Consider the following 19700-nt stretch of genomic DNA (forward strand, 5'->3'; position numbering starts at 1 on the left):
CAGGACTCTAGTATTATGTATAAGATTTAGGTATACCATGTTTTCCACTGCACAGTTGATATATATTTATGAACAGGTATATTTTCGGTACCTCGTCTGAGTTGATTTTATTTACAGCTTGTGGTATCAAAGTTTATTAAGTAAAATAGAAAAAAAAATATAAATAGAATTTTCGAGGCATTACAATAATGGTAAAAGTAAATGATATATAAAATAGAAGAAAAATACATTGCCAACAAAATATTTCCCAATGGGTGGAACACCGAATTAAAAAAAGGAAAAAAGGACAAGTGGATAAACTCATCATATCCATAATCCAATCAAATCCCAATAATTTTAGGGATTCCATTCCATTCTTTCTTTCAAATATAATAAATTTTGAAGTCCTATAATTTATCCTAACACGGTGATTTGCAGGAACATCCAATACACAAATTACAACAAAAATAGAATACAGATAATAAAAAGGTAATAGGCGACGTGTCTGCATCTTCTTCCCTCTCTCTCTCTCTCTCTCTCTTTCTCTCTCCTCCCAAACATTCATTCATCAAATTATAATTCTAGGGTTCCGGCTCTCTTGCACTCCATTGATGGATCTCTAGCGTTTCTTTTCGAGGAGAATTCAAGGCTGGATCTTTGTTTCATGGTCTATTTGTCAATTCCTTGATCCATTCTCGGGACCATTTCTCATTTCTCATGGAGGAGGTATAGTCCATAACTCATCCAGACATTGTGGTGTTCTTTCCCAAAAGTTTTGGTGTTTGCTGATTTTTATTTTATCCCAGTTTTGGTTTTGGATTTTTTTGTCCTTGTTCTCGCGGCGAGGCAGTGGTGTGTGGTGGGGGAATTCTTGTTTTTCTCTTGGCGTTTTTGAAGGCGAATTTAGGAGATAATGTATGTTTATGCTCTGCTCATCATTGTGATTATAAAATCGATTTAATATGTTTTTGAAGATTTTGCATAAGATGATTTTAACAGGGCTGGAAGTTTCAGCATTTTGCCGGGAATGGCGTCCGAAAAATTGCAACGGAAGCCATTTCCATTATTTTGAAGAAGCCCAATAATGTTATCCACGAAGCGCCTCCTGTGTTGCGCTGGAAGTGTGTCAGGAAGTCGATTCGGGAGGATTTTCCATTTTCCAATATTATGAAAGTGCACACCAAGCCTGCCCACACACGCACACTAGAATGGATGTGTGCAAGTAAATATAAACATTCACTATTGATTGCTTATAGTTTGTCCTGCTGATCTCGTGGGCGATTCTACTAGCATTTCTTGAATTAGTTCTAGATGGTCCCATTTACGCATCGAACTTGTTTCAATTATTGGGATACGCATCAATCTTCTTCTTCTTCTTCTTCTTCTGCATTTTATTGAATGTTGTTCTGACAATCAAAGAAAATGTATTTTCTTTGCTTACATTGTTTTCCTTTTCTTATCTTTGAATATTTCTTTGGCTTCTGGGAATGTTAAATTGTAGTGCGTTGTATGTGTTTTTAGATTTGCGGGTTTTGTGTTTTGAAGGTTCCAGGGATGGAGGAGGCCAAAAAGAATGGGAGTCACATGACATCAGCTGCAGCTTTTGTGGAAGGGGGAATACAAGATGCTTGTGATGATGCTTGCAGCATTTGTCTTGAGACTTTCTGTGAAAGTGATCCTTCAACGGTATCATATTTGATTGTGCATCCAATTTGAATCATACCCCTCTTGCCCTTCGCCCCCCTCCTCATGCACTTCCAGACAGACACACAATGTTTTAATTGTGAAGACACCTCCTTCTAAAATATGGCTCTCTTGTTTTGTAGGTGACCAATTGCAAACACGAGTTTCATCTTCAGTGCATCCTTGAATGGTTAGTCCCATATTTTTTAAACTGTTCAGTTTTTACATTTTATGGATATTTTTACTTCTACTGTCCACGCATGCACCAGGCTGTTAACTTATCCATTCTTTTCAGATTTCCCTGAGACATGTTGTATTGCATGTCTTTCTATGCCCTATGCTCCCTGATTTCTTAGTAAAAAAGGAGAAATATAATTTTTTTTTATCATATTTTTAAATTTAGAGATGAATTATTTATAACTCTATAAGAACAAGAAGAAATAGCAATATAAAATAATTTTGGTGATAAACTTTTGTGTGTGTTTGTGTTCTTTGTTTTGGTGTTGATTAAAGAAAATTTTTCTTAGCAAATGACCATTTTTCCAATGGAATCTAAATCAAAATTTTCTGCTTTTTGAGTTTCAATGCCCAAGTGAGCTATTTTCCTTGACTGAAGTTTTCCTGCTGCAAACTGTGGGAAACATGTTTCCAAAGGTCATATTCTTTTTGTTCAAAAAATAAAGCCAAGTGTGAAATGATGGTGCCAAGTGACTAAGTTGGTGTGTTTTGTAAGGGGAAGTATTACACACCCTGGGAAAGGATTCTCGTAGTCTTTGGTGATTTCTCCCTCCAAGTTTTTTGAAGCCATGAAATCATACACAATTTTAGTTGTGGAAACTAACTCTGTTTGGCATAAAGTTATCAATAGTAAATCTGTCTTGCAAGCAAATAGGTGGGATTCTAATATTAGAGCTAGAGTTTCCTGCGAAAGCCATGGAATTTCATTTCACAGGTATCTCCTTTTTTCCATGCAATAAACATGAAGTGGGTTATGGTTGTCGCTTCAATTTTGGAACAATATTTGGATTGAAGATCATTTATGCTTCTTCTGCTTTTCCTTCTCTTAATTTTCTCATTTTTCCATCATGATACACTTATTTCTTTGTTTTATTTTAGTGACAGTGATCGTGTTTCTTGGAATTATCATATTTGAAGGAATTTGAATGATAAGGCTGAGGAGTTCACTTTGCATTTTGGTTTGTTGGGGTCCATTTCTATTCATATGGTTGGGAATGTCAGGTTCTAGAGTTTGAATGTTTTAGTGTTTTCCCTTATAAATCTTCTAATTCTTATCTGATTTGTTATTCTCATTCCTTTCCTCTTGTTAATTAGCTGTGGAAAGCTAAGATTCCTTCTAAAGTCAAGGTTTTTGTTTGGTTGGCCATCTTAGATTCTTAATAGAGTTAACATCAACAATCTGTTGCACATTGTCGTAGCATGCAGATTAGAGGACTTTATGTTGCTCTGACTATGGCTCTGGCTCTGGCTCTAGCTCTGGCTCTTGATGTTTGTGTGATGTGTTATGCCAACGGTGGGACTTATACTCATCTATTTCTTCGTTGCTTTCTGGCTGGCCTAAAATTTGTGGAGCAGAATTTTTTAGATTATTTGGAGAGTGTTCGATGTGTACTATTTCTTTAGAAGATTTTCTGCTGATTGATTTTTAGAGGTTTTGGGAGGTGTAAGGATGTGAGGAGATTATGCTGGTGTGCAATTATTATTATTATTATTATTAAGAAATGCTCATATTTTCTGTGATTGCACTTTGCCTCCTATTCTGTGTTTTTTTTTTTTTTTGATAAACAAAGAATTTATTCGAATAGATAGGAATGTACATCAGAAAAAAGAAAGAGAAAAGAAAAAATTGAAAATGGAACAGGAGGATAAAAATCCTCCCTTTGCATCACTAACAATAAATTACAACAAAATTCATCATTGTGAATATATATATTTGTTTTGGGACAGGATTATCCTATTTTTGCATCGTTGTGTGTTTTTGTTCATATTATTTGGCAGTGTTGGTTTCTCTGATCTTCAATATGAGTAGAAATTTGGTAGGCTTTATCATCCTGATTTTCCTTTTTTTTGTGTATATATGAATATATATATATATATATATATATATTTGTTTTTTGTTTTATTTTTGTTTTGTTTTTGTTTTTGTTTTTGTTTATTGTTTTTTCTGTTTTGTGTTGAGAGGCGTTATTATCGTCCTGCTATATTCTTTCTTTTCTAAATGAAAATGCTTTTCTATTAGAAAATAGTTGATTTTAGTTGGACTAAACCAAGTGCAAAGAGCTCATTTGAAATTACCTCAGGTCCCACTAAAGCAATTGCCATTTCATGGCTTGAAGAAAGGTTGGAGAGGAAAATCAGTCCCACTTTCTTGGGATAAGTTTCTGCATGGTTTTGCACTTTTCATTGTCTTGTTGAAGGGAAAGAAGTGAAATATACCGTACAATTAGTTTGCATTGATTGATAATTCCTTTAATCCTCCCCTTTTTATGGGCAGTAATTCCATTAATCTGTCTTTGAATGTGTTTTGAGATTCACTTTTTTCTCGGGAAGCCATGCTGCTTACACCCATACAGTGAAACTACAACATTACTTTTAAAATTCAGTGTATAAGTATAACCTCTGTGTACCTTACTGCACTCTCTCTCTCTCTCTCTGAGAAGAAAGAACAAAATTAGCAAGGAGCAACCATGGTGAGGTCACCTTTCACTTGTGTTCTCTTAGCATACAACCAATTGACCAAGTCTGATATATTTTATTCATTATTCCTTTTTAGCAAACCTCAAAAAATGCTACAACAATGTCAACAACGAAGCATTTAGTCTCTGCATGTGAGATTGACTGTATGAATCCTTCTCTGCCAATATTCTCTGAAAGCTAGTGCATTGTGATCACCTTCTTTAATGGTTCAATCCAAGTTTCCTTTTTGGTTTACTCCTCCTCCCTCATACTGCCTAGAACCCTGATAAGATCACTCTCATTTTAATTAAGGTTTGAAATAATGTGGTTGTCTTTTGAATTTTGACTTCAACCTAATAACTCAGTTTTGTTAATGCAACTGTAGTTGTTTAATATATTTGTTTCTGCATTGATGTAAAAAACTGCAAGAATAATGGGATTGGATTCCAAGGTCCACGAATGTAACTGGGATGAATGTGATTTTGAAAACATCAAACACAACTAATGCATTTAAAGCATTTCTTTAATAAATTTTGAAGCATTTTAGGCAGTATTTGTTTCTCTTTGTTTACATAAAATTTGAGATACTTCTGAACGTTATTCTGATAGGTTACTGATGTGAAATTTATTGTATGCTTTGTCCATTTCTGATATGACCATATGATTCTCGGTCATCTTCCAACGTACCAACATTGAGTGAGAATTTATGTATTTCATAATAACCGTACTACTGGTTTAATTTGTTAATTTGTTGGTCCTGAATAGGCTTGGCTGCTATTCTCATTTCTCATTTTGTGTACCCAGTTCCTTTTTTCATTTTTAAAAATAACTTTCTAGATTTTGTTGGTGTATTCTTTTCTTTGTACATTTATTTTTCAATTTATGTTTCCTTTTTGCAGCTGCGACCATAATCTGACTAAGCTCAATGAAAAAAAATCTTTGTTACTATTTATATCTTATTGCTTTTGTTAGTTCACTGTGTTTGCTTTATTTTGTAGGTAGATTGACATCTTTCCATGACTGTTATGGAAATATTAATGAAGATACATAAAATATTATCATCTGGGGATCTTTCTTTTCAATCATGTCTTCTGGAAGCTTGCTGACTTCAAATTATTATTCTGAATGATGTTTTGCCATTTTTTTTGGGACGTCTTGAACTCAAGACCTAAATCTAAACCCCACCCTGCCTTACCAACAGGCCTTTCTAACCCTAAACCCAAACATCACTCTACCCTGCCACCATGTCAAGGCCTTAGTGGGACATTTTGTTGTTCTTTAGTGCTACAAACATTTGGTTTTGATGTAATCATAAAACTTGGGCATGCATTTGGAAGATGAGGACATTTTCACGCAGAGGTTGTTATTACTCATGAATCATAAAAGATATGTTGTATTTTAACAAATGCAAACTGCTTTGGCATCTTAGCTTTTTGTAGTTATGATTAATTCTAGGAGTGTTCAAGTGCATTTCTAGTTAATTTTAAAAACTGGATGTCAGCATTTCAGAAAATTGGTTTAATAAATTTGTTATATTTATACTGAATTGTGATACAAAACCTTAAAGTAGTGTGCCAGGTGAAGCCTTGGATTGTAAGTTCTATTGAAGGTAGACGTCCAAAAATGGAGCAGCTTATTGAGTGGTCTTCTCTCCCTCATGACTTGGTTAAGTTAATACTGATGATGTATCTAAGGGTTACTCTGGTTTGTGGCTGAGCAGATGTTATCAAAGACTCATCAGGAAAGTGATCAAGTGGTTTTGCTGTGAATATTGGTGTCTGCACACAAATTGTGGGAAAATCTGGTCCTGGCTTTTGAGATTTGGAGCTTGCTGGGGAGAGTGGCTTCTGAAGGGTTATTATCATGATTCATGATGGATTCTTCCATGGTTCTGTGGCTCTCTAATGCCCATCCAAGATCATGGATTCCTCTCACCCCATGTAAATGTTTTTAATGGATGTTGGGACCTTATTAGAAGGGACTGGTTATGTATAAAAACATCATGAGCGGGTTTTTTAATGAGATCTCATGTGCCCCATGAGTAATCCTCCAGATCTCACTCCAAGATATTTGTGGAATGACCTTTCCTACTTTGATCCCTGTGTACTTTTCTTTTTCTTTGTTTTCTTGTTGTGTGATTAGGCCCTCCATTGGCCTGAAAAGGAAAACTTTTAATAACTTAATATTATTTATTTATAAGTAATTATGTACATTACACACTTTATTTGGCATTTAGAGAACTGGTAAAGTGCTTTGTGGATTAGAATGGTCTTATCTGAAATTGATTTGATGCTTATCTGATGACCAAATTTGGATTCTTATCAGATATTGAATTGAGGGCTAAATACCCTGCTGATTTAAAACTTGTTTAAGTGGGGATATTAAACTTAAAAAGTGTACTCTTAATTCATTTTCACAGGTGCCAGAGAAGCTCTCAATGTCCTATGTGTTGGCAATCCGTTAGCCTGAAGGATCCCACGAGGTTCAATTTGGCTGTTTTTGTTATTTAATTTTCTGCTTTTTGATTATCAATCTTTATTGCTTTGATGGATTTACATGTTCTGCATGTTGTGACAGTCAAGAGTTGCTTGAGGCTGTGGAACAGGAGAGGAGCCTTAGATTTACTCCACCAAGAAATGCTACGATATTTCATCATCCCACACTTGGGGATTTTGAATTACAGCATGTCAGTTGTTAATCAGCATCAGCTAGGATTGTTAATTTATTTCGGTTTGGCCAATAAACAAAAATTAGAAGCTGGGCCATCATTTTCTTATGTGCTTTATCTTGTGGTAATGCAGTTGCCAGTGGGTGCAAATGATGCTGAACTTGAAGAACGGATTTTACAGCACTTTGCTGCTGCTGCAATGGGAAGGGCTCAGCACATTGCCAGGAGGGATGGCCAGAGGAGTCGATCATCTGCCAATGGCCATCCGCACTTTTTGGTATTTTCAACTAGTCCTAATGCACCTCCTGCTGGTCCTCTCTCTGCCTCTTTGGGTCAGGTGGAAGGCGAAGCTGAACCGGCCATGATCACTGTTGCCAGTCCATCTGTTCAACTGACATCTGGTAGTGATGGCCCATCACAGCTGACACCACAGTTTCCTTCTGTTCAAGCTGATCAAATTTCTGCTTCAGCATCTGGATCTAGGGTCATATTGGCAAATCAACAAGGAAATTCTAGTAGTAATCGGTAGTTATGCTATTCTCATTTGTGGATTGTTATTGACTTTGGCTTTTGATCAGGTGCTTTTTATGCACTTTCTTTTTTGTGTATGCAAATATTTATTTATTCAAATTATTTATTTCCTGTTAATAGAAGCTCTGCTAATCAATCATTGCTCCAAAATCAAGATAGAGCTGGACCGTCAGAATTCCAGTCATTTTCAGATTCTCTAAAATCTCGATTTAATGCAGTCTCAATGAGGTATAAGCCACATGGAAGATTTTTCCCCCAATTACTCCTAACTTCCTAGTGGGTGATTCCTAGTGGGTGTGACATATTTTTGTTGTTTATTTATTCTTTTTTTTTTTCTTCTGTGTTTCTTTTCTCCCCCCCTGAATCCTCTAAATCAATCATGTTTTCTGTGGCAAAAAAAATGTCAGATACAAAGAGTCAATTTCAAAGAGTACGAGAGGGTGGAAGGAGAAGCTCTTTTCTCGTAGCACATCCGTGGCTGATATTGGTTCTGAAGTTCGGAAGGAAGTGAATGCTGGAATTGCTAGTGTATCTCGCATGGTGGAGCGCCTTGAAATGAGAGAAACTAGTGCAGCTGGCTGTGCTACCGTGTTGGATCACCGCGCTGATTCAGCTGCTGAGCAGAACAACCGGAATAATGCAGAGACTCATGGTGAAAACTCTCTAAATGATCGCGATAAACCAGCTTGTCCTGCTAGCTCGGTTTCAAATTGAGCTGTTGAGAATTGTTTCAGCATGTCCTTCTATCCTCAGCATTTCATCTTTGAAGGTGAGTCTTGATATTGGTATATGGATTTGCTCTTATATTTTTCCGCAACCTCTTCTTCCATTTTCCCTTTTTTTTTTTTGTGGGGGTTGGGGTGCTGATTTCAATTCAGCAACCATTTCTTCACGTGTATTCTAAGTAACTCCGTTTAGAAGACTGGTGGGGGCTAATTCAGCAATCATATGTTCACATGTATCCTAAATAAATCTTCTTCCTGGTTGTGAAGAAGACTGGTATATTTATATTTTCTTCTTTAAAAAAAGGGTTACAGCGACAGGCACTGACCTCCCTTGTGGTTTCAAAATATCCACAGACCTCGCCTGAGGTTTGCCAAAAAGAGACAATGAACTCCCCTTATATTCGGCAAAAAGAATAGCTTTTTGAGGGGATGAGTGTTAAAATTCAAATGTCAAGGAAGGTTTGTGGGATGTTTGAAACCTCAGAGGAGGTCTATGGGATTTTTGAAACTTCAGGGGAGGTTCGTTTCTTTTCTCTAAACCTCAGGGGAGTTCAATGTCTTTTGCCCAAAAAAAAGAACTCTTGGCTAGAAGGGCCATGGGGATTCCAAACCGATGTACAAAAAATCAACAAAAAGTCACAAGTAACATTCAAGCCAATCAGGGAGGTCTGATGCATAGTTTCCAAAGCTCCAGAAAAATGAAGTGTGAAAAAGCATCTTCTTTAACTTCTGTGAAGATAATAGTTTAAAAGAAAAAAACTATTTTTGGACGTGTAATGAGCATAAGAATATTTTAATTAGAAGATTTTAGTGGGCCTTGACCCAATAGTAAGGGTGTTCGAGTCACAGAAACAGCCTCTACAATTGTGGAGGTAAGGCTGCATGCATCATACCCACCCCAGACCTCCCATATGGCGTGGGAGCTTTGTGCACTGGGTGTTGCATTTTTTCAGAAGATTTAGGGAGACCGTTTCTTATCATCTCAAATACAAATGTGATAAATATTTTAGTTAAAATATTTTATATTTAGGAAGTATTGAGGTTTTAGAATGGGGAGATATTTGTAATTTTCTGAATTTTTCAAGCTCTCCTTCCTGTAATTTGTTTCTTTATTGTTGTTAAAATCTGCATGTATATTGTATTTGGATTTGTTTAGAGGGATATTGTATTGTTGTATTTGGTTGGTATGCGTTGGACTGAGTGGTGAAAGTCCTATACCCAAGTTCCATGGAAATTTCGAGAATCCTGATTTTTGACAGTTTTAATTTTAATTTTGATTTAAAAAAAATGGAAATCAATAGTCAATGGTGGAAATTTTGAATTAACATTTGTAAAAATATTAATATGTGTGATCATGCATTGTTTGAAACTAAAATAAATTGAGGAAAATGGACCTATTACAAGTAATGGACATAAATTGCACGTCACATAGCATGCAACTAAGTAAAAGAACATCCGGATCATTATAATAAGACCTGTGCATGCATATTTAACCTCTGAAAATTATCATCAAAAACCATAGGAGTCAACATAAGTTTCTTGGTAGTTCAAATCATAGTTGCTATCCTGTCATTACAGCAATTTTGAGATGCAATTGATATTCTTTACAAGATTTTTTCCATATATTATAATTTGCAAAACAATTGGGTATGTGTAACATTACTTCATCTAATATAATTTCAAAAATTTTGAGTGTAGGTGTGCATGTGTTATCATTATTTGCTAATAGCCTAATACTACATTATAATTTGTTAAAAAGCCATTATGAGATAAGCTATAAATTCTTAAGATGTCAGTATAGATTATTTTGATGACTTCAGTTCTAGAATTAAAAAATAAAAAATTGAAGTTCAGCCAAAAAAAAGAGAAGGAAATATCTTTTGCTTTGAACCCCTCTTAAATTTGAAATTTCAACAAAACTTAATTCCATGGCTATATGCATACTTGGTTGAGGGCATCACCAAAATAGCATCTCCAAATGTGGGGTAAGGATACATATCCTTCCTAGATCCCCAATTTTCTTTGAGAGTGTTGTGTACTGGGTGTTCTTTCTTTCTTTTTTCTACAAGAGAACAAAAATGTGAAAATTCCATCACAAATTAAATTATGAGGGTATTGCAAATAGAGAATACCAAAACAGTTGGAGCTTGCTTTGATAAAGAGACATGGTTAATCAGTTGGGGAAAATTGATGACTTGTCAAATGGAGTGAATGCTTCTCAACTTGAGGCATAAAAGCAATCAAAATATATGCGTTTAAGTATTTAATTAAGCCATGGATTGTGAGATGTGTGCTTAATGTATCCAACACTAAAGGTAGTTGTTTGGGATATGGGGAGCGAATCCTTAATATCCTCAAATGGGAATGAATTGCACACTTGTGTATTGCATGTTGGGAATTATTTGAGATGGACCCTGTCACTAAACTTTGGTTGGGATTTCTCATTCAAAGGAATTGGGAAACTTGGGGATGTAGGAAATATTGTCAAGTTCTTAGAATATTATGGTCAATATGATGTCACTTTATTGTTCTTATTACTACAATTTGGGACTCTTTATTTTTAGATCTTCATAGAAATTCGGCTTCTTTTTTTTTTGTGTGCGCACGCATGTGTGTATGCGCATGCACACAATTTTTTGTTCTTGAAATACTTTCTTTGCACATAAAAAATGGAATCTTATATGTTAGTTCAGTTTTCTGTTCCCTTTATTTCTTAGATGTACTGATTCTGCATTCTCTTGTAGCTTCTATTAATTTGATGATGCAGAATTGCGAAGCATGATTCTCATTTTTGACCTCAAATAGTAGGTTTGAGGTTCATTGAGCTGTAGTTTGTGTTGAATTTTTTTCATAAAATTATATTTTTTGATAGAAAAAAGAAAAAAAATATTTTTGAGAGACGGTAGAGAGTACAACGAGGACAAGAATTCTTCCTATGCCCAAAAAAAAAAAAAAAAAAAGGAACCAAAAAAGTTACAAATATATCAGGCTAGAAAAACTATTCAATCATGTTGATAAAAAAATGTACAAAGACTAACAAAACAATCATAAAAGAAAGCCCTCAGAGATACAAAAAGATGATGATCCTGTCCCAATTCAAATGAATATGTGAAGAGTGAAATGAAAAATGTGAGCATTCCTCTCCAACCAGACCATCCTGAAAACAACAAAAACTGAACACCATCATAGCCTCCTTGCACCTTATGACTCTCAAAACCTCTAGAAGTAATACAAGAAGGCCTCAAAAGAACTAGTGCATGCCCGACATTTGCCAAACAAACCAAAAAGCTTATTCCACAAACTCCAAGCCATAGAGCAATGAAGAAATAGGTGAGCATGAGACTCATCACTAGCATAGCACATCAGACATGTCAAGAGGCAAAGCCTTACAAGGCCTTCTAATGTGCAAGAGATTATTGGTGTTGTCTTTGTTAAGAATGGCTACCCACACAAAAGCCTTGACCTTGTAGGTGATGTAGGATGCGGGTAATTGTATGGATTATTTTGACCCAATTTGGAGACCAATTTCAGAGAATTGGGTCATTGATTTTCCTATCAAACAAGAAAGTGGCATGGCTGTTGTTGCTTCTCATTCATTTGAGTTGTGTGAAGGCTAAAGTGATCATTTGAATTAGGGAAAGTTGGAAGTTTTATATTTTAATGGTGATGGTTCTCCTAATGATTTGATGATTGGGTGTATTCTTTGGACTATTATTTCTGATGGTATCACATGAATGAGGTCCGAAAGTTATATTTAGCTGAATTGAAAGTGAAGGGAACTGCTCAAATTTGGTGGATTGGAACCTGTTCTTTGCATGATCCCTCTTAACTGAGCCAGGAGAGCCAATATTTGAAGTAGGAATCTGATTGATTCAATCATCCATATAGGAAGGTAATACTTTAGAAGAAGAAGATGTTTAGAAGATTCATTGGTATTGGGTGAGCCTCTGGAAATGTTAAAAATGAAAGAAGGTTCAGTTAACAATGGCACATCGATACTGTTTTTCAAACTATTATGGAATGTTGTCTATTTCTTTTGAGGGGTTTGGAAGAAGGAAAGATAGGGCTGCACTTTGGAAATACAACTTTTTTTGCAGTGTTGTGGTGATTATGGTTGGAGCATAACTGCATGGTTTTTTTTTTCAGGGAGGTAATTGAATTGGCAGCTGATCTGGGAGAAGATTCAATACCTGGCCTCTTTACGGTGTGTTGGTTTCAGTTGCTTTAAGGAAGTTGGCTTTTTGGAGGTTCAGCGAGAATGGAGGAATCTTTTCCTCTGATTTTTTCCAGTTTTTTTGTTTTATTAGTTCATTTTTTCCTGGATTATGATGGGAGAAGTCTTTTTCTCCTTTTTGTTATCAATGAAATCTCTTCTTTTGTTATAAAAAAAAAAATTTTAGTGATATTAGAACATGGAAGGAGAGAAAGCAAGTTATGCATGGGCAATTTGTACCTTCGAATTAATGGCAGTGTGTTCATCTGCAGCTGTTTGATTTCAAGCAAGAACAAGGACAGTGGCAGATTATGCTAGTAGGTTGTATCATTTGGCTTCTCGGCAACATAGAATGGAAAGAGGATGTGATGATAGCTTTTTAGAAGCCAGCTATTGCCTCCAAGCTTGCTGGTGATGCAGTTGAAGTTGTCACTTGGATTAAGGAGAATATGCAGTGTAATCCTCCTTGTGCTACATCAACCCTGTGATATGAGTAGACTATTAGTGGAGTTATGTGTGAGAGTCAGCTGAGCAGTTAGGTAAAGGAGTGTTCAGACTACTACCCCTTGGAACAGTCCTGAGCATTTCAGAGCAGCTTCTAAGGTCAAAGTTTTAGGATTTTGGGCATCAAACTGCACAATGTCCTGACCAGGTCATGGAAATTGCAGAAAAGGAAGATAATGATGATGCATCCTAGTAATTAAAGATGAAACAGAAGCTCCTAGTCACTTATATGAGGATGGAAATGTGAAAAATTGTTTAGTTCTTTGACCTATTCGCTCATCCCACAAAGTTGAAGAGCAAGAAGATTGGAGGTGTACCAACATCTTTCAGATTTAGGTGATTTGTCACAACTTTGTACTTTGATTGTTGATCTTGGTAGTTGTAAAAGTGTAGTTTCTAAAGAAGCAGTGAAAATGTTAAATTTAGAACCTCATCCTGATACATGCATTTTTTTCTTGGTGAACTGTAACAACTTGAATATCTATGAGCATTGCTTGCTTACCTTCAAGATTGGTTAAATTATGGAGACACTGTAGCGTGATATCCTTCCTGTCAAGATTTGTCATACCCTTTTAGGCCAACCGTGATGGTTAGAAGGGTTAAACATGATACACCTGTGAAAATTCGTATACCATCTCCATCAATGAGAAGTTTAAGTTGATGCCATCTCAAGTTCTTCCATTAACTAAATTGAAGTGCACTATGGTCCCTTTCTTGTGAGTCAAGATGATTCTGTTCATGGTGATGGGCTACTTGGTGCCTTCCCTCTGTTTGAGTTCTTTTTAGGAGGAGGGAATCAATGTAGGGTGGGAAGTGGGTAATTGGATGGATTGCATTGGCCCAATTTGGAGACCAATTTCCAATAGGGACAAGGGATTGTTGAATCCTAAACCCAAATATGTTTGTTTAATTAGTAGTAGGCTAATGTATATTTGGGGGTTGGTTTGTAGTAGATGTGTCTTCTTAGGGTTCATTTGTAATTTCATATATCTCCAGGGTTTGTGTAACTTCTTGTAATTTAGGCTTTCTTATAAATAGACTAATAGTGTGTCAAAGCCATGTAAGAATTATTTCTTTGTGAATTTTAATTGAGAAAGTAACTTCTAGTTCTCCCTTCCATTGAGATTACTGCATAAATAAAAATCCCATGAAACACAATCCTCATCAAGATTCAAGGAGGAAATAGGTTCATTATGACATATGGTGAGGCGATAAAGAGAAGGAAAAGCACCAGAATAAAAATATCCCCCAACCAAAATTCCTTCCACAAACATGAAAACCATCCCCACTTCATATCTAATACATTGAAAGAAAAGATGTGAAATCAGTGAGAAGAATTTCCAGAAGCTTCCATGAGAAACTCTAATTTCAGCATTAGTATCCATCCATTTTCCTGTAAGCTAAATTTATTATCCATTAGTTTAGGCTGACGAGAATTAGTTTTCGGAGGGAAATGCCATATCCATTTTCCCATCAGGGTGATGTTCTTCGACACTAATTTCTTGAGAACTAGACCCTGCCTACCCCTTTAGCTTTAGGCCTACAAATAATCTCCCTAGTCCCAACTTACCAGATGATTTCTTCTCTCACGCACACCCTACCAAAGAAATTCTTTTGTAACTCTCTCCGAAGTACTGTCCACCCCTACAAAAACCTTAAACATAGACTGAAAATTAAGGGGTGGAAGAAGAAAAGCCTGGATCAAAGTAAAGGAACTCCTGGATATGTCCTGGATCACAGCAGAACTTCACAGCCTGCTAGAGTAGCAAAATTAGTACCTTTGGGCCTTGTATTAATAGCACCTAGACTCGGCACAAACTAAAAAACCAGCAACATAGTAAGAATATTACAGGGAGAGGATCTATCATCAGGGTAAAAAATATGTTTTGATCTGCAAACTTCAAATGCAATATAATCACATCAACCTCTGTAGTGAAGGATGTTAAACAAAACTCCTACAACCCTATCAACCATCCTACTTTAAAGTCAGAGCTAACGGATACAGAGAAAAGTAGACAAAGGATCCCCTCTTTTCACTCCTTAGAGGCCGTAAAACATGTCTTAAGTTTTCCATTGGTAATCACAGAAAAGAATCAGCACAAAGGCAACATCAATCTACTCCTTCATCTCGAACCAAAACCCTTCCTTCTGTATCCTAAAAACTCCCACCTGACCCTAACTCAAATCTTAGGTCTTTCCTGTTTCTCCTTCTAACATTGTCAGCAGCCTCATTACCGACAGGAACAATATCCCAGATCTGTCTCTCCAGCAAAAGCTGGCTGCGAACTGGAGATGTTATCTAAAATCTCTCTCAATCTATAGGCTAGGACCTTAACATTAATTTTATATACTCTAATGGTCAAACTAATAGGTCTAAAATTGTCCACCCTTATAGAATGGTCATTCTTATGTACTTTATTAATAAATGTTAGTTCATACGTTTGTGAGTTGCCCCATTACCATAAAATTCCTGAAAAGCTCTCAATAAGTTATATTTAGCCACACTCCAATACTGATAAAAGAAAGCTAAATTAAACTCATGTGTCCTTGGTGCTTTGTCCCTCCATCCCAAAATCATCCTCAAAAGGCCTCTCCAACCACACAAACTTATAGCTTGAAATAAGACACCAATCCACTCCTTTTACCATGGGTCTAGCCTCAACCTCCTTCGATAAAAGGTTCTTAGAAAAGCCACTAATCAACTTTGAATCCCTAACATCTTTCCACTACTTTCCAATTCTTTAAGCATTTTTTACCTCGCCCTGCCATTTTGTACCCTATGACAGAATGTAGTGTTTCACTTCTTGAAAGTAACTTGCACATTCTTTTCCTCCAAATCATTCTGAAGAGATGCTATCTTCATCCTTAAAAGTCATCTCCTTAAATAGAGTATCCAAGGACAGTAGCTTCAATCTCCTTCAAAATGTTATCCTTTCTAATCCTCAAAAAACCTAAAACCTCCACATTCCAAGTCTTCAAAGCCTCCTTAAAGATGTTTCAGTCTCTTAATAAGCTTAATCCCTCCCACCCTCAAAAGGAACAAGAACTGGAATGGAGTAGGACCCCACCTAACTTTAGACAATTCTAATATAAGAGGAAAATGATTACTGAATCCATTCTAACTAGAACCTAGTGTGAAGTGTTGGGAAAGGCGTTCTACCACATGGCAAGGTTAGAAATCCATCAACCCACACTTTATAACAAAATTTTCAAGAGACTCCATGCTAGAGGTCACATTGGAACGGTAAAGCATTTCCAACATTTAACTCCCTATAGCCCAATTATAGGCACAAAAACCAAACAAATAGAAGAGCTCGTCCTAGAAGAAAGAAAGATCTATAAGACAATACCTAGATGGCCCATAAACTGACCAAACTGACCATTGATCCTTCCCAATGAAAACTAACCAGAAAAAAAAGAGTCAAGGACATAGAAAGACTATTAATTCTAAGAGAACACCTACTATCCTATCATACAAGTTTGTCCTGATGCATTAAAAGAAGGATGACGCTCCCAATACTTCCTAGACACTCCTAACAAGGACCTATCTATCAATTCCATCTTTTAGCAATTGGAGCATTTTTGCCTTGCTCCACCTATTTTCTTTTCTTTTCTTTTTTAATTATTTGTTTGCTCATCATTTTGTTTACAAGCATTTCCATTTTTATTTAGGAATTGGAGCATTGTCACCTGTCTCAGAGGGAAGGCTTTACCATGGTTTGAATTCTTTTCCTTGATTTTGTCTATCCATGTAAAACAACATGATTCAGTTAGTGATTATCATTAATTATATATAGCACATATAAAGTTGTATTTTATTGTTTAGGATGAATCTCGTTTCTAGAGAACAAATTGACTCTTGACTGTTCTTTTGGTCTAGAACTATAAGTTTATTGAAAAGTAAAAATATATACAGGCAGGAGGATAAGGCATCCTCCATTCTTCCTAAGTAACGGGGGTAAAAAAAAGACTAAAATATACAAAAAAATATACAAAGTAAACAAGTCATCACTGCAGAGCATCTATCCAATCCCAGTGAGAGGTAGTGAGGTACACTCTTGAAACTCTCAAACCAATGCTGCAAGGAATCAAGAGAAACAAATGTGTCCTCCTGAATTAAGCATGAAGTCAGAAAGGATCCTTAAAAATCTGAGCATTCCTCTCCATCTACAAACATCGAAATTTTGCAAAAGCTGCGCTATTCAACAGCACCTTAGCTGTCTCTTTCTTCCCAAAAACTTGTTATGTTTGGGACAATGGAAGAAAATAGTATCATCTGCAATTTGCAAATAAGAAGCAACCACCTCGTCACTCCCAACAGGAAGACAACCTCACACTAAACCTTGCACTAAACCTTTATATAATACCCTGCCCATCATCTTACTAAGAACATAAATGGTAACAGCAAATGAGAATGTGAGATAAGCATCACCCTATTCCTTCAGGAGTTGACAGTGGATCAAGTACCTCTACCTTTTCCATATTGATAATAATGCAGAAAAAAGGCCCGACTACAGTCCATTCAAGAGTGTTGGAATAGTGCAGCCATGTGTTTTTCTAGAGAGTATGTCTGTGTGTGTGCGTATGTTATTTTTATTTATTTATTTTTTGAGTAGGTTGGGGTGATGTTTGGCTTGGCTATGAATGAGTGGTTCTATTTCTTCATCTTGCGGGGAAGGGATATAAATCACTAAATCTGCTTACTGTTAAGATTCAAAGCTGTGTTTGTATGAATAATAGGCATATTCAATAATTGGTATGCTGTCCCCGGACAGGCGGACACCATCCTGCTCGATGCTAATGTACTCGGTTTAGAATTTGGGAATGTTCCCATTACAATGTATGATTTGTGGAAACCATGGCTAGGACAGGGCAGCGTCAAGCCATAGAAGTGGCTATAAAGGCGTAAAGAAGTATTGGGATCTTGTTATTTTATATAGCCATTTTTTTCCCTGCATGTTCAACATCTTTGCTGATATAATTTTTTGGGATTTTCAGGTTGTTGGCTAGCTTTCGCCTCTCTCCAGATATGACATGCTGAGGACAAGATGCTTTGTATTTTGGTTGAGCGTTATAATGTGCGAGTGCCTTAAGAGATTGTGCTCTGAATCCAAATAAGTGCGAGGGGAAAGTCCGAAAGAGGGGGCTTCCCTCATGACAGGCTTACAGATGTGCATGTAAATTTGTATATGATACAGATTTGGTGCCGCATATATCCCGAATATATCGAACCATGTTCTTGATGACTAAACGATTTGTGTGTTGATTGCAAGTATGCCAAGGGAAAAAAAGTTGCTTAAATATACGCTTGTGCTATGCTTGGGAGTATAAAATTTGAACATTAAATTTAACATTGTGTGAAATGCAATAAAATGTAATATAATTTTGTATTATTTTTATGCAAAATTTAAGTACGTCTAAATTCACTCCCAAACATACATTAATAGGCCTGGAGTTGCATCAAGTGGGTAGTGGGTCATTTTCTAATTTATTGAAATTTGAAAAGAACAGGTCTTCTGCTCTTACCGGAAATTTAGAGGGTCATTGCAAGTGCAGAGACTCCACACTGGTTTTTGGCACTGGTTTAGTTATTGGAAAATTATCTGAGAGTTGGATTCTTAGCTGGCTCCAATATAAGAAGGTATTGTATCTCATATGTCTTGGTAGAAATGAAATGTTCAGCAATTTATTTGTATTTGTTGTTATCGAGCAAGTAGGAAGGGACATAAGAAATATAGAAATAATGACCCACAAATTTTAGACCTTGTCTTACAGCCCATTGAACTATTTAGTTTTTTAAATTAAAATTTTATTTTTAAAAATATATGAGGAAAATATATTGAAAAGTGAGTTTCTTTTTTGTTTTCCTTTCTCCCCCCCCTTTTTTTTTCAAGTAAAATTCTTGATCCAAATGAACCCTCCCCTTTTTCTCCCGCCCTGTGTTCGTTGAAACGTGGAACCAGTATCTAGGACAATGATGAAAATATAAAGGAAATCACTTTTCAGGTTTGTTATTTAGGGAAGTAAGAAAGAAAACAAAAAAAAATCCAAAAAGCCATTAATACATATATGGATTTAGATTTTCGACTTATTTACATTTGATTTTTCTTAATTTTTAAACCATTTTAAAACAAATTTTTGCTTTTAGCAGCATGTGTGGAATAGGTCGGAAAGATATCGTGAAATAATGAGTTTCGACGTCATTAATTCAGCCTTTTTACACACCCCCATGGATCCGGTATATAAATTTTAAATACCATGTTACCCACCCTTTAATTGACTTCATTCCCACACACCAAACATTATAGGCAAATCTAAATCTGATATTTTCCCAGGAACTTGCCCCACGCCACAAAACATAGGATTTATCCTTTTCCCTTTATGTCCCTCCAAAAGAAAAAAAAGAAAAAGGAAAAAATCTGGCCAAATCTTTCCATGCAGTTTGTGACTTAGGTGGTGCATCCAAATCTACCTTGGCGTCATTAATTTCTTAGTAGGTCAGGGATCATACCATATTCATGCTTACTCCATCATCCTGACATTGCCACGGGTAGAAGGCTTCTATCTTTTCTTCTTCAAAAATGTTTTACCATCACCATCCATTCATAGAATTTTCAATTTTAAACAACGTGATGAATATAAATATTCAATAAAAATAATTAAAGATAAAACAACTCATATTTAAAAAAGAAAAGAAAAGGGA

At 35.9% G+C, this 19700-nt stretch overlaps 1 protein-coding gene across 2 annotated transcripts; it reads left to right on the top strand.

Moving 5' to 3' along the window:
• The first annotated feature begins 353 nt into the window (after positions 1-353).
• On the top strand, positions 354-18298 carry LOC131154041 (E3 ubiquitin-protein ligase RHF2A-like). Of its 2 annotated transcripts, XM_058106526.1 has the most exons (11): positions 396-468; positions 565-705; positions 1525-1665; positions 1806-1852; positions 6776-6838; positions 6934-7042; positions 7158-7549; positions 7676-7783; positions 7963-8324; positions 16670-16714; positions 17996-18298. In XM_058106526.1, exons 2-9 carry the CDS (start codon positions 697-699, stop codon positions 8267-8269), a joined length of 1176 nt encoding a protein of 391 aa, XP_057962509.1. In that variant the 5' UTR covers positions 396-468; positions 565-696; the 3' UTR covers positions 8270-8324; positions 16670-16714; positions 17996-18298. The 2 variants fall into 2 exon arrangements, with proteins under 2 accessions (XP_057962501.1, XP_057962509.1); XM_058106518.1 differs by lacking the exon at positions 16670-16714 and having other exon boundaries at positions 354-468.
• The last annotated feature ends 1402 nt before the right edge of the window (positions 18299-19700 follow it).

Source organism: Malania oleifera, chromosome 1 (genome assembly GCF_029873635.1).
Source record: "Malania oleifera isolate guangnan ecotype guangnan chromosome 1, ASM2987363v1, whole genome shotgun sequence".
Taxonomy (NCBI): Eukaryota; Viridiplantae; Streptophyta; class Magnoliopsida; order Santalales; family Ximeniaceae; genus Malania; species Malania oleifera.